General features: G+C 49.6%; 4 protein-coding genes across 7 annotated transcripts in view; 1 reads left to right on the top strand and 3 right to left on the bottom strand.

Annotated features, from left to right (window-relative positions):
- Positions 1–22: 22 nt before the first annotated feature.
- On the bottom strand, positions 23–540 carry LOC113209375 (drosulfakinins). The gene has a single exon (XM_052269804.1). The coding sequence runs from the start codon at positions 538–540 to the stop codon at positions 166–168; it is 375 nt and encodes a 124-aa protein (XP_052125764.1). The 3' UTR covers positions 23–165.
- LOC113209373 (uncharacterized) lies at positions 404–4,271 on the bottom strand. Of its 2 annotated transcripts, none has more exons than XM_026426840.2 (3): positions 3,797–4,271; positions 1,494–3,564; positions 404–553 (listed from the first exon to the last, which is right to left on the bottom strand). In XM_026426840.2, the coding sequence occupies exon 2, from the start codon at positions 3,532–3,534 to the stop codon at positions 2,017–2,019; it is 1,518 nt and encodes a 505-aa protein (XP_026282625.1). In that variant the 5' UTR covers positions 3,535–3,564; positions 3,797–4,271; the 3' UTR covers positions 404–553; positions 1,494–2,016. The 2 variants fall into 2 exon arrangements, with proteins under 2 accessions (XP_026282625.1, XP_052125762.1); XM_052269802.1 differs by having other exon boundaries at positions 407–556.
- Positions 430–10,488, top strand: LOC113209372 (TBC1 domain family member 25). 2 transcript variants are annotated; one of them, XM_026426839.2, is made up of 10 exons: positions 430–573; positions 5,601–5,710; positions 5,818–5,913; positions 6,010–6,277; positions 6,363–6,562; positions 6,659–6,797; positions 6,908–7,038; positions 7,129–7,366; positions 7,468–7,704; positions 7,796–10,488. In XM_026426839.2, the coding sequence occupies exons 2-10, from the start codon at positions 5,613–5,615 to the stop codon at positions 9,362–9,364; spliced, it is 2,976 nt and encodes a 991-aa protein (XP_026282624.1). In that variant the 5' UTR covers positions 430–573; positions 5,601–5,612; the 3' UTR covers positions 9,365–10,488. The 2 variants fall into 2 exon arrangements, with proteins under 2 accessions (XP_026282624.1, XP_026282623.1); XM_026426838.2 differs by lacking the exon at positions 430–573 and adding an exon at positions 4,965–5,182.
- LOC113209409 (fatty acyl-CoA reductase 1-like) overlaps positions 10,469–12,318 on the bottom strand; it is a 3,382-nt gene continuing 1,532 nt past the window's right edge. For both annotated transcript variants that reach the window (XM_052269800.1, XM_052269801.1), the window contains exons 6-9: positions 11,537–11,741; positions 11,043–11,285; positions 10,703–10,957; positions 10,469–10,628 (exon numbers count right to left, since the gene is read on the bottom strand). In XM_052269800.1, the coding sequence (XP_052125760.1) occupies positions 10,556–10,628; positions 10,703–10,957; positions 11,043–11,285; positions 11,537–11,741 (776 nt within the window). In that variant the 3' untranslated portion in view covers positions 10,469–10,555. The remainder of the gene's footprint in view (positions 10,629–10,702; positions 10,958–11,042; positions 11,286–11,536; positions 11,742–12,318) is intronic.

Below are 12,318 nucleotides of genomic sequence, written 5' to 3'. Positions count from 1 at the left end.
AAATTTCAACTGGAAAAACTGGTTAACTGCTCTTTAAAACTGTATTTGATTGCTTTTTTCTACTTTATTAGGAAGAATGACAGTGGCTTACAGTAACGGAAGAGACTGCGGTCCTAAGTCAGCCCTTAGGCAATACTGTATCTGAATACATAAATCCTTAGTTAGCTACTGCGCAGCTCTACCAAACCTCATGTGTCCGTACTCTGGGAAGTCGTTGTCGCCGCCTCCGCGCTTGCCGAAGCGCATGTGTCCGTAGTCGTCCGACATCTGGCGCTTGTTGGCCTCGAAGAGCGCGTCCTCGTCGTCGTCCATGATGTCCAGCGGCACTTGCATCAGCGGGAACCTTCGCAGCCGCGAGCCGACGCCGAGGCCGACGGCTCCGGCGCCGCCGCTGCCGCCTCCGCTCGCCACCCTCGCCCGCACCGTCCTGGCCGATGACGCCCCTCCCGCCGACTCGACGCTGGGCGCCGCGGAGACCACCGTCGCCACGAGGAGCATGAGTGAGAGCCAGGCTGCAGCGGGGGCACGGCGCCGAGACATGGCCTGGCAGGACCTGCTGGAGGGAAGTCCCGAGTGAGTCAAGCATACCACCTATTTTTATTTTATTTTTATTTTCATCATCATAGGTTCAATAACCGCACGTGCGAAACGAATATGCACTACATGGGCCACGTCTACCTTACCGCGGGGCGAGAGCGTTCCTAGTCCCCCGGCTCAATGGCACACCTCGGCTTGGCGGGTGCATGGGAATAGGGAGCGTCCAGAAAGTACGTCCGTTTTGCTCAGATTTGTTCGGCACATTGCGGGAGCTCGGCGCCTGCGAGACTCCGGGTAGGCCAACCCGCAATACACGCATGCACTGTGGGCAAGCTGTTGCCTACCCATCAGGCGCTATGAGAGCTAGCGTTGGATTATTAAACGTGGCCGTTTCGTAACGACGGACGTACTTTCTGGACCCAGAGTCTTGGATGGTAGAACTCAGGCAGGCCCGGGTGAAGGCCCAGCTGACAGCGAGGGCGATGCACTATCGGTTGCATACAAGCGGGGGTTTTGTAGCGCAAATTGCCTACCCTTCAGGTGGCTCTGTAGACCCCCCCCCCTCCTTTAATCCGTGCCTGAGCTCGTGTCGGCTTGTGTGGTTGAAGTAAGTTTTTAACCAGTCATCCAAACGATTTTGTTATGCGTGCTAATAATTTTTCTCCTGAACCACATGCACCACAGAACGAACGTTCGTTGAAGCGACGATCCCCTGGCGAAGCGACAGAAGGAAGCGTTGTTGGGCGGGCTTCCCGCTCTGCCTCGTCACGGGTCCGCCATCCCCCCATCCGCTCCCGACGGGTGTCTATGCCCCCCCCCCCCGCGATCCCTACGGATGGCGCCTGCAACGCGCTGGGTAGGCTGACCCGCCGAGCTCATGCGTGGAGCCGGCGGCCCGCTCAGCCCCTGCTCGCTGTCCTGGCTTGCCCCGTCCCTTCCCCCTCCCCTGCACTTACCTGTTCTCCGGGCCGTCGTGGTGCGTCGAATGAGACTCGAAGCTGCTCCAGCGCGCCTTTTATCAGTTCTCCGGGCTGGAGCTGGAGGGCCGGAGCGTGAGGGGTGGCGAGGGGCGGAGGGCGGTGGCGGCGGCAGGGGTGGGGCGCGGAAGCCGAGGGCGGCCCGCCTCGCGCCGGGACGTCATATTTGTGATCATTTTGCATGCCGCGGGCTCTGCGCTGTCCCACCGCAGGATTGAGTTAGCTTGACGGGGCCGGTCGGAGGTACTTAGGACGCGCGGCGGGCCGGGCATGCTAAGGGTGGTCGGGTCGGGGAGGACCAGGGCGGCGAGGACTCTGTCACCCCGCCCTCTCCCCTACCCCTCCCCTACCCAGCAGCCTCAGCCTGTCCTTACTTTGCCTTCTTCCCAATCCCTCTGGGCAGACTCGCGCTTCTAGGGTGCTTAACTTGCGCGCCGCCTTCCTTTGCGCTCGACAAACGGCAATCCTGCCGCACGGGGTCGGTCCCGGGGGAGCCGTGGAGCTACTGTGCGCGGGTCTGGTAGGGTGTCACGCCGCGGTCAAAAGTCAGGATGACCCTGGGCCACACGGGGCCGCGGAGGCCTCGCTCGCCGACCACCACCTTCTTCTGCGGCCTGCCGGAGCAGCGCGCGACGGCCGCCCCGGCCTCGCCCGGATAGCCGCGGGCCTGTGCCGAGGCCGGGCCTGGCGGGCCGCTGCCCTTGGCGGGCCTCCTGCGGATGCTGAGCAGACTGCGGAGGCCGGGGCCGAGGCCGTGGTGGGGCATCTCCACCTCGCGGAGCCCCGCGGTCGGGCTGGGGCCGTGCACGGACCACGCCCTCGTCATGGCGGGGCCGGCGCCGGCCGAGCGGGGAGCCACGTGCCGCCCCGGGACCCGCGCGGGCAGCTGCACCGCCACGGGGGCCTCCTCGCCCGTGACGTGGAACGCCTCCTCGAACATGCGCTGCGTCTCGTACATGACGCTGGAGAACTTGCCTCGGCTGCGGAAGCGCGTCGGCGGACGGCAGCACTGCTGTTGCCTTCGCCACGAGGCCTGCATCTCCTGTTCCAGGACAGCCGCCACGCTGTTGCGCGAGTAGATGGTCTCCTCGTCGTCCACCTCGTCGTCGTCGTCCTCGCCGCACGGGTAGGCGCTGTAGCGCGGAGTGGGCGCCCTGGCGAGGCGCGGCGAGAACAGGGCGAGGTCCCCGATCAGGGAGTCCTCCCGCCCGTCGAACACGGCGTGCCGCATGGCGGCCTGGTAGGACGGCGGCGGCTGCTCGCCCGCGACCGGGGAGCACTGCGCGAGGGGCGGCGACGGTGGCGGCCGGTCGTAGCGCACCTCGATGTAGTCCTGGTTCATGGAGATGACGGGCTCGCGCTCGCCGCAGTGTGGCCTCGGCGGTGGCGGCGGCAGAGCCTCCTGGCCTCGGAACAGCAGCGCCCCCGAGGCCCCCGAGGCCTGCTGCTGCGGCGTGGGCACGTACGGCGCGCAGCAGCCCTCCTGGGGGCACGGCACTGCGGCCAGGGTGGCCGTCGAGGGAGCGCCTCCTGAACTCGCGGGCGCCGCGCCCGCTGCGCCGGCCGTGCCGGCCGCGCCCAGCTGGCGACACACCACGCAGTTCTCTACGCGGAACGGGTAGTAGACGATGTCCACGGCGGGGAGAGAGGGCGACGCGCCCGCCCCGCCGTGACGCGGCCTGCACTTCTCGAAGACGATGGCGGTGGGCGTGGTGGGCGCCGGCGCGCGCTGTTGGTCCGCTTGTCGCCGCCGCGGCCGCGAGCCGGACGCCCTCTCGGACTCCCTCTCGGGCTTCCCGACGTGGCTGGCGCTGATGATGCTCTGCAGCCGCTGTGCGCACGTGCGCAGGGGGTTCCTGGGGGCGCCTCCGACCCCGGCCGCCCGGTGCCGAGGCTGTCTGTCACTCGAGTGCAGCTTGCTGTAGCCCTGGCCGAGGCCGTGGCCCAGGCCCTGGCACGCGGCCAGCCAGCGGTCCAGGCGGGCCCCCAGCCAGTCGGCCTCCTCGGTCCACCACCGCATGGCCGAGGCTGAGGCCCGGCCTTGGCAGCGCTGCGGGCCAAAGACGCACATCAGGGGCGGCACGATACCATTGTCCTCTCATCATTTTCAGGGGCTGGGACAATTTCCTAGTTTCAGAATCGCATGAGTGTTACATCAGAAAAATGTTACCCATCGGGATCTATTCCCCCATACACACTTCTAACTCTGACTTCAAAGGCACACAAATGGCACTAAACCTTGAAAAGCGCGTAATTTTGTTCTCTCCTTGTGTTCCCCTCACCTGGTGGGCGTGCGGTCAGGTGGGCGGCATGTGCCGCGGGTCACGGCAGGCACTGCCAGTGCTCGTGGTAGTCGCCGCCAAAGGTGCCAAAGCGGTACAGCAGGCAGGCGACCACCTGCCCGACCAGTGCGAACACGCTGCTCACAGCGATGCAGAACACGAGGCAGATCTGGCCGCAGTCTGTTTCCTCCTGCTCCCAGGTACGCCGGCGAACCCCTGGCCCGCTGGTCAGAGGCGGGCTGAGCGCCGTGCTGGACTCGTGGCCCCACCGGGCCTCCTCGGCGGGAACCTGACCGCGTCCCGGGTCCCGGGTGCCCGGCGATCCTCTCGACGGCGTCCTCGAGCAGCGCGGCAGCGGCGACACAGCACGACAAGCAGCGCTAAAGGGATGATTATGGGCGGCGAGTCCGCTTCCGCAGTCCGCAGTCCCCAGCGGCCAGGCGCGTACTCGGGGCGCGGGCTGAGCGGAGCTGCCAAAGGCTTCATTGCGCCAAAGGTCACAGACAAATCCCGTTAGCGGAGCCCCTAAACGGATTATTTTCCCCGCGGCTCCCACCCCCACCCACCTGACAGGTCTCTTCTCCTCCTTCACCCGCACCAGCGCCCTCGAGCCCAAACACCAGCCGTTTTCCTGGCGAAGGCCGATTGGAGCACGCCGATTACACAATAGGAAAAAGTTACATGGCACTTAAGGCGCTAACTTTGGCGCTTTTGGGGGGATTTGATGTCAGCGCCTCGTTGAGTAGGCAACTCATCGTACAGCATCTTTGACGCAGTCTACCGCAGCCGCGCCGCACAACACTCACCGTTTTGTCGTGGATTTTCCCTTACGTAATTAATTGACATAAATCTAAAATAGAGAAGTTTCTCCGATCGTCAACAGAAATAGTAAGACGGAAGCAGTAAAAACGAAAGAAAAATAATTGTCGTTATACTTTCTTCTGTTGGCCTACCCTCGTGAGTTGCCAAGTTCTTTTCTGTGCAGTTTTGAATGTCGATAATCTCAGTACACTGTGACAAACGAATAGAGTTTGAAATTGAATTCCCTCTCGCCATCGTGGGGCTTGAGAAAAGGGTCGGGGAAGTAGCCCTCATTGAAGTAAGTTGAATCGTCGCGCCGCGCTACCGGCGCCACCTCGCGGGGAATGCCGCTGGGCAATCTCAATTCGAATGTGCAGAGGGAGCATATTCGCTTAGTGACACTCGGTTGCACGGAAAGCAGACGGCAAAAAATCGAAGCGGTTGTTTTGGTGAAAAATGTGCGAATTCAGCGACCTGCTCGTGTTCTGTTTACGATTTTATTCCCACAACAGATTTTCTTAAAATTTGTTCAAAATGTCGGGTGTATTTGGGTACAGCCGAGAAGCTGTACGTGTCAAAGTGCAGGTTAGTCGCATATGGTGCATTGGGTCAAAACCTGGTTATTCAAGATCAAAGAACTTATTAAATTGGCAAATGCTTGCCACTTTTCATTTATAACCTGATACAGCTCTTCAGTTTATTCCTGTCAATTATCAATCTGTCTCCCATGTCAACCCCCAATTTAAAGCTACATCTAATTTTGTTTGTTTTTATTTTGCTCTCTTTTTCTTTCACTATGTGTAAAAATTGTTTCCCTGTCTCCTCAGACACTACATGTCTTTTAAAAAAAATGGGTTCGGTTCTTGTTTTAAAGTACAGTATGTGATATTAAGTTACGGACTAATCTTACCAGCATGTTTCACATTTTCTCCCCCGAAACAACGTCTTCTGATATGACTGTGTTTTGTTCTTTTTAAATGTTATTTTTATTTTTATTTTCCAGAAATGTGGAAATATGGTCCAACCAGAATATCGCAAGTTTAGTGTGGACCCCCAGATCACATCGTTTGAAGTATTACAAAGTATCATTGCCAAAGCATTTGATTTGAAAGGGTGAGACACTTTAGTCTTGTTTACTGACTTTTAAATGAGAATTTATCTAGATGGTTGTAAAACATCAATGGTTGTAAAACATTGTTCAAACCAATTTTTCTTTGCAGGGAGTTTACAGTGGCCTATAGAGCCATTGATGATTATGGTCAAGAAACATACTTATCTCTTCTATCTGACTGGGACTTAGATGCTGCGTTTCTAAGGTATTTATTCCTGTATTTATTGGTTTGAAAACTTTCCAAATATATTGTTATTTTGCAGATTTTTTCTCTAATGGGCATTAATTATGATTTAAACAGTGCTTCAGAACCGTGCTTGGGACTCCAAATTGAACCTAAACCATTGCAAGATAGTGCTGAGGAATGGGATGAAACAGCATCTACTGATGTTGATATTATGCCTTCTATCAGAGGCTTGGAGGCCTTAAGACTCCCACAACTTCAAATGCAGCAGTTCCAAGGAGGACATCCACATCGCCCTGCCCCACACCAATCTCAAAGTCATCAGCAATCTCAAGCCAGTGCTCTTAAAATGCAACATCGTTTGCCTGGCCTCATTCTCAATCAGGTTACAAAAAATACATGCCTCTTGTGATCCTTTTCTTTTATATCATCTGCATCCTCTTATTTGTTATATGGCTGTACTTATGCAGGTGGAAAGAACATTTAATATGGTTCAAAGAGCTTTAAACCTTGGAGAGGAATCACAACCAACAGCAGTTTCAGCCTTGCCGCCCCGCCCACCTCTAACAGATGCCCAGTTTAGAATATTTTTAGATCCTATTGGGCAGGTTGTACAAGGTCGTGAACTAAGAAGAGTCATATACTATGGTGGTATTGAGCCAAGTTTACGGTATTTTAATTTTTACATTATTTTATGAACCTTGTACCATTTTTTTTTTTTTTGGTCAAGTAATTGAAGTCTTATTCTTTCTGGTATTATTTTTAGAAAAGTTGTTTGGAAGCACATTCTTAATGTTTACCCAGATGGAATGTCTGGTAAAGAACGGATGGACTATATGAAGAAAAAGGCCCAAGAATATTGTTCACTACGTGACTACTGGAAGGATATGATGCAAAAAAATCAGGTAAGCTAACAAAAAGAATTGCATAGTCATAAATTCTTATACGTATTAATTACATTCATCTTATCATTGTTGGCCATCTTCACATTATTTTTCTAAATTTGATTTCTTAGGTTTCTCAGGAGTTGACATATGTGACAAGCATGGTTCGCAAGGATGTTTTAAGGACAGACCGTCATCATCCCTTTTATGCAGGCAATGATGATAATCAGAATGTTGCATCACTTTTCAACATTTTGACTACGTAAGATATTGATAATTGTATGTATTTTGCTAATATATACTGGCTGCCATACATGTCTCTAAACAAATCATGTGTACTTTATCTATACAGCTATGCCTTGAACCATCCATCTGTTAGTTACTGTCAAGGCATGAGCGATCTTGCATCACCCTTATTAGTGACTATGGGTGATGAAGCTCATGCATACATATGCTTCTGTGCACTTATGTGTCGCTTGAGCCCTAACTTTATGTTAGATGGAATGGCCATGACTCTACGCTTTCAACATCTTGGAGATGGACTTCTTTTTTATGACCCTGAATTTTATGCATTTTTGAAAAGTCGACAGGTAAAGCCTTTTATTACATTATTTATCATCACTCTCTGTAAATGGCTGCTGTCTTTGATGAGTAATTGAATTGAAAATATTCTACTCCTACTCTTCTACAGGCTGATGATCTGTTATTCTGTTATCGATGGCTGTTGTTAGAAATGAAAAGAGAATTTGCTTTTGATGATGCATTGAGGATGATGGAAGTTATGTGGAGCTCACTTCCACCGATTCCAACGTATTCTGGAAAGGAATTACCTCTGTATGATGTGCAGTTTCTGGCCCCTACATCTGGTCTCACGCCACCACCTATTAGTCCGTTACTGAAGTCACCCCGAGAAAACGCTTATACTAAGGTAAGGTTTTGCTGTTGTATAAAGCACAAAGCATTCTATACTTGGTTTCCTTTGCTTTGATAGTGTCTCATAGCGTCCATGTACTTTGCAGGTGTGTGCTCTAAGAAGACAGGGATCTGGTGCTTCTCTTTTGCCACGCGTCAAAGCTCAGCACGGTGTATCTGTTCAGAGACAGAATCAGAGTCTTGATGAGACAGGTTCAATCAAAGGGAAACTCCAGAAGGTCAAAGTGAAACCTTTTGCTAGTTTAGATGATTCATCTCTAGCACGTGCTACTTCATCAACTTCATCAGAAACTGCAGCTGATGGAGCAATCAAATTTGATCCCAATGAAGATAGTACTTGCCTAAGAGTTTCTCGGGCTCTCAAATCTCCTTCAGAAAAGGATGCCTCTCCTCGTAGTAATGTAAGAAGTCACCTGAAAGAGAAATTTCAGTCTGGTCGTTGCAAAAATTTGTTGTTGTCTTTAGAAAAACTAGATAGACACCATGATTCTATTAAAGAAGAGTCTCAAAATAGAAAGGAAGAAAGCACCCGTGTAGTGAAAAACTTGAACGAATTTTTAAATTTTTCTAATTTAAAGAGAAATAATTCATTGAGTCCCAAGAAGAACAAGACCAACTTAGGAAAGCAAGAGAGAGTCACTAGTGTGGACGACACAGTTTTTGATTCTGATACCGATTTTACTGTTTTGAAGAGTTGTAGTGACCAACAAAAAACATTCGATAGTGTTGAAAGTGCTTCTACTTCAACATATGATAGAAGTACTAGTGACAGCTCTCCTGATGATTCAGACTATTTTCCCATGACAACATCAATGACACAAGAGTTACGAAATGAGTTAGATGGTCTTGATAGACAGCTTTTTGGTCCAAATCCAAGACAGAGTTTATTGTCAGATGACACTGAGGATACTGAATCTGCCTGTAGTGGGTCAACCCACTTGGATACAGAAAGTGACACTTCATTTAATCACCAAGTAGAAGGGCTCAAAGTACCGCTTCTTCAGAATCACGGAACAGATGATGTTTTTCTGTGGGAGAATCCTTTAAAGGCTAGTCCCATCACTCCTGATGAACAGGCTGATCTAGAGCGAGACAGTGAATGGCTGCTACACCACAAACTGACGTCACCAAACCATATTCGCGAAAACCCCAAAGAACACAATGAGACTGATGAAAGAAATATGGATCTCTACCAAACCGAGGCTTCCTCATGTAGAACAGCTTGTAACCAAGTCAGTTATGTTAATGAAAATGGTGGTACTTGTGACCCTGCTGTTATGGTGACATCTAATACAAATTGTGAGGAAGCGATTGATCTCAGTAGTTCAAGGCCACTGCCCACAGGTGCTCATTTAACAAGGCTTCCCCCTCCAACAGTATTTGGAGGGGGAAATCCATTTCTAATGTTTCTTTGTCTAACTATCTTAAGACAGCACCGAGACTTCATAATGCATAGAAACTATGATTACAATGATATAGCTATGCATTTTGATAAAATGGTGCGCAAACATGATGTCACTCGAGTCTTGAACCAAGCTCGACTGATGTATGCAGCCTATTTGAAGCAGTACAATAATAACAACATTAGTGCTGGTAATCAAGAGAAAGACATAGAAAGTAATGAAAATTTATCCAGTTTTGGACTGAAGGTGTGATATTTTATGTTCCTTTTGCATTGAAAGAATTTTTCAGTGTATTTTTTAAAATAGTGTAAATGAGAAGTTTATTTGGACTTACCATAGAAATCTTATTATTATTTCCTAACAATCTAGCTTCATATTAGCAACGGTCTCATGATGTGAAAAGTAAAAAGTCTCGACACATGTTATTCCTATCAGTTCAAGTTTCTATGTATTCACTGATTCATTCCTTATGTCACCATATTAAAATATTTATCAAAATTTACTTTTCAGTATTAAGCAGTATAAAATGGACAGATGGACTTTTATATGTATAAGCTAGGAAAACAATTTTGGCACTCCTGAAAAATGAAGTGTGGCTCAGGCTTTCTCATTAAACACTTTAAGTGTTTTATTTCTGCTCTGCACATGCGCTTTTTCTTTTCCTGTGTCTGTATTTTGTTGTTTGTAGGTTGTGCACTAATCTTATGAAGATTTGAAGGAAATACAGGACATGTTACTGTTCTTTTAAGATTGCTGTATTGTATTTTGTATTCTGTTTATAGGCTAAGCTTTTCATTGATTTCTGCCTTGTAATTTTTTTGTTGGAATTACTTTCTGGTCTACTTTGTTTGTGATTTACAAATGGTAACTTGTGTTGTGATATTTTGTCTACTGTATCTGATGTACTTTTAATTGTAATTATTTTTTAAGATTGGTCTACTGATTGCACATCTAATGAAAAAGACATATTGTATTACTAAATTCTGTGCCACAAAGTGCATTTTTATCTCTTGCAAATCTACTGCCACATTGTTTACTTTTCAAGCCAATATATGCATTCCATTTCAAAGGGACAGACTTCTGGAAAAGCAACAAAAAACTGAGTACTTCTAGTCACTTTGTACTTACTGAACACCCTCCCTCCCCCATATCATTTACTTTTGTTTGAATGAGGTTGAGATTTGAGAGGTGACTGAGTATTTAATATTGTTATTCCTTGTACCGATCTAAAGGATTTCATTTTTTAAGTGATCTTTGCACATCTTTCACAAATTGGATGTGCTTAGTCATTGTTGAGAATACTATATGTCTATACTGTATATATCTGTCAAAACATGAAAAGAGCAATAAATTAAATTTATCTTCACTATAAACAATTTTTTTTTTATTTTATATATTTTTGATATGTTGCGGTTTAGTTATGGTTTGCATTGTTTCCCTAGTCTAAATTGGTAGATACAAGTATATCAATATTGCCACCAGGGAAACATAGAATCCAATCTCCATCCAAAATAGTCTGCAAACAAGCAAATTACATTAGTTTTGTTAATTCTCTCACATAATTTCTTGTTTGTCCAGTTCATTACCCACCTGTCAATGTGCCGAAGTCCTCTCTCTTTGTCAAGTTTCCCCTTTAAGACATAATGCCAAATTCCTATTAGCTGATTTAAGGCATCTTTTCTAGGTTCTAGGCTATCAAGATCAAACTCAAAAGTTTTGACATCATCAGGATGCATGAGCCTCTGTAGATCCCAGAATTTATATGTTTCGAATGTAAATACTTTATCAGTTATGGGTTGCAAAGCAACAGTTGCACTTGCTATTTTTCTATAAACCTTCATAAGCCTGAAACAAAGACATTTTTAGTTATTAGTTGACCTTCTTAAAACGATGGGGCTGCGATTGCGAAAGGGCTCCTGGAAGGCCTCACCGAGGTTTCTGTCCAGACAACCGCAATAGTCCGTCCACGAAGAGGCCGAACATGAGGTGGTAGACAAGGTGGATTGCCGCGTACTGGAGCCAGTTGTTGTATTGGGCGAAGACCGGGTACCTGATGGCGCTGCTGAAGGGCACGCTTCGCTGCACCTCCTTGTAGATGGCCAGGCAACACGCGTCCGAGACGGGGTGCACGTCCGAGAGGGCCGCGTTCACCACGGGCACGGTCGTCCCGTCGCTGACGAATCATGATAGGACCAGAGCGCTTGGACGCTGATGTGGGGACCATCCATAAAGGACCCTCCGGTCGTTGGGGGGGGGGGGTCACAATCGGACACAACCGAACGAGGGGGGCGGGGGGAGGCAGTACACCACCCCCGGCTACCCCTCGTGGAGGACGATGGAGGCAGTACACCACCCCCCGCATACCCCTCGTGGAGGACGAAACGCCCCGCCGGATCTGAAATTAACTGACGACGACGTACTCACCTCTCCAGTTGCTTGGTGGCCGAAGCCCACGCCGTCACGACGGTGGCCTTGGTGACGATGTCAACAGGCATCCAGTCGAGGAGGGCGTCCTTTTTTGACAGTTTGGATACACGCAAGACGCCCATGTTCACCGCGGCCCACATGGAGGCCGGGCTGTTGAGGTTGTCCAGCCAGCCTGGGAGGGGCTCTTTGACCGCGCCGACCACTGCGGGCGGGAGGGGGGCCGTTCACAAAATATGTCACGCTGTTTTTGGGTCATTTTTCCCCCCCCCCCCCCCCCCCCATTGTCACAGTTAGTCACGCGACGTCACATTTTTCCATACTGATGCCCTGGTACCGATTTTTAGTCGAATAACGATATTTCCATGTTCTATGGAGGACTGATACAGAACTACAACTAGCTATGCGAGGGTTCCGTCTCCTGTCGCTAAATCTCGCTACACCCCAGGAAAAATCTTAGATGTGTCGACCATCGTATGGTTAAGTCAGGGAGCCCAATAAAATATGATTGATGCAACATTAAAGTGGCTGTGAAAACTAAAAATATGGTTTCCATCACGCTCTCATTGTAGTCTCAACCATGTTAATTTGATGGTGCTCCCTGAGCCAATCATACGATGGTTGCCATTGCTAATCATTTCTGTGGCTCAGAGCTCACTAAATGGCAGCCGCCATATAGTGATAGTTTTGGTACCACGCGAAGCCAGTCAAAGTGTGACGTCACAGAGGTCTTAACCCCCCCCCCCACTCCAAAAAAAAATTATCCCCGTTGTCACAACCTG

Source organism: Frankliniella occidentalis, unplaced genomic scaffold (genome assembly GCF_000697945.3).
Source record: "Frankliniella occidentalis isolate FOCC.00 unplaced genomic scaffold, Focc_3.1 Scaffold103, whole genome shotgun sequence".
In the NCBI taxonomy this organism is placed as follows: Eukaryota; Metazoa; Arthropoda; class Insecta; order Thysanoptera; family Thripidae; genus Frankliniella; species Frankliniella occidentalis.
This window is presented reverse-complemented; position numbering and strand designations above follow the sequence as displayed.

Coding starts and splice junctions, on each gene's coding strand:
- LOC113209375 (XM_052269804.1), bottom strand. CDS start 540: ATGTCTCGGCGCCGTGCCCCCGCTGCAGCCTGGCTCTCACTCATGCTC.
- LOC113209372 (XM_026426838.2), top strand. CDS start 5,132: ATGTCGGGTGTATTTGGGTACAGCCGAGAAGCTGTACGTGTCAAAGTG. Junction 6,563..6,658: donor GGTATTGAGCCAAGTTTACG/GTATTTTAATTT, acceptor TATTATTTTTAG/AAAAGTTGTTTGGAAGCACA. Junction 7,705..7,795: donor GAGAAAACGCTTATACTAAG/GTAAGGTTTTGC, acceptor TGTACTTTGCAG/GTGTGTGCTCTAAGAAGACA.
- LOC113209373 (XM_026426840.2), bottom strand. CDS start 3,534: ATGCGGTGGTGGACCGAGGAGGCCGACTGGCTGGGGGCCCGCCTGGAC.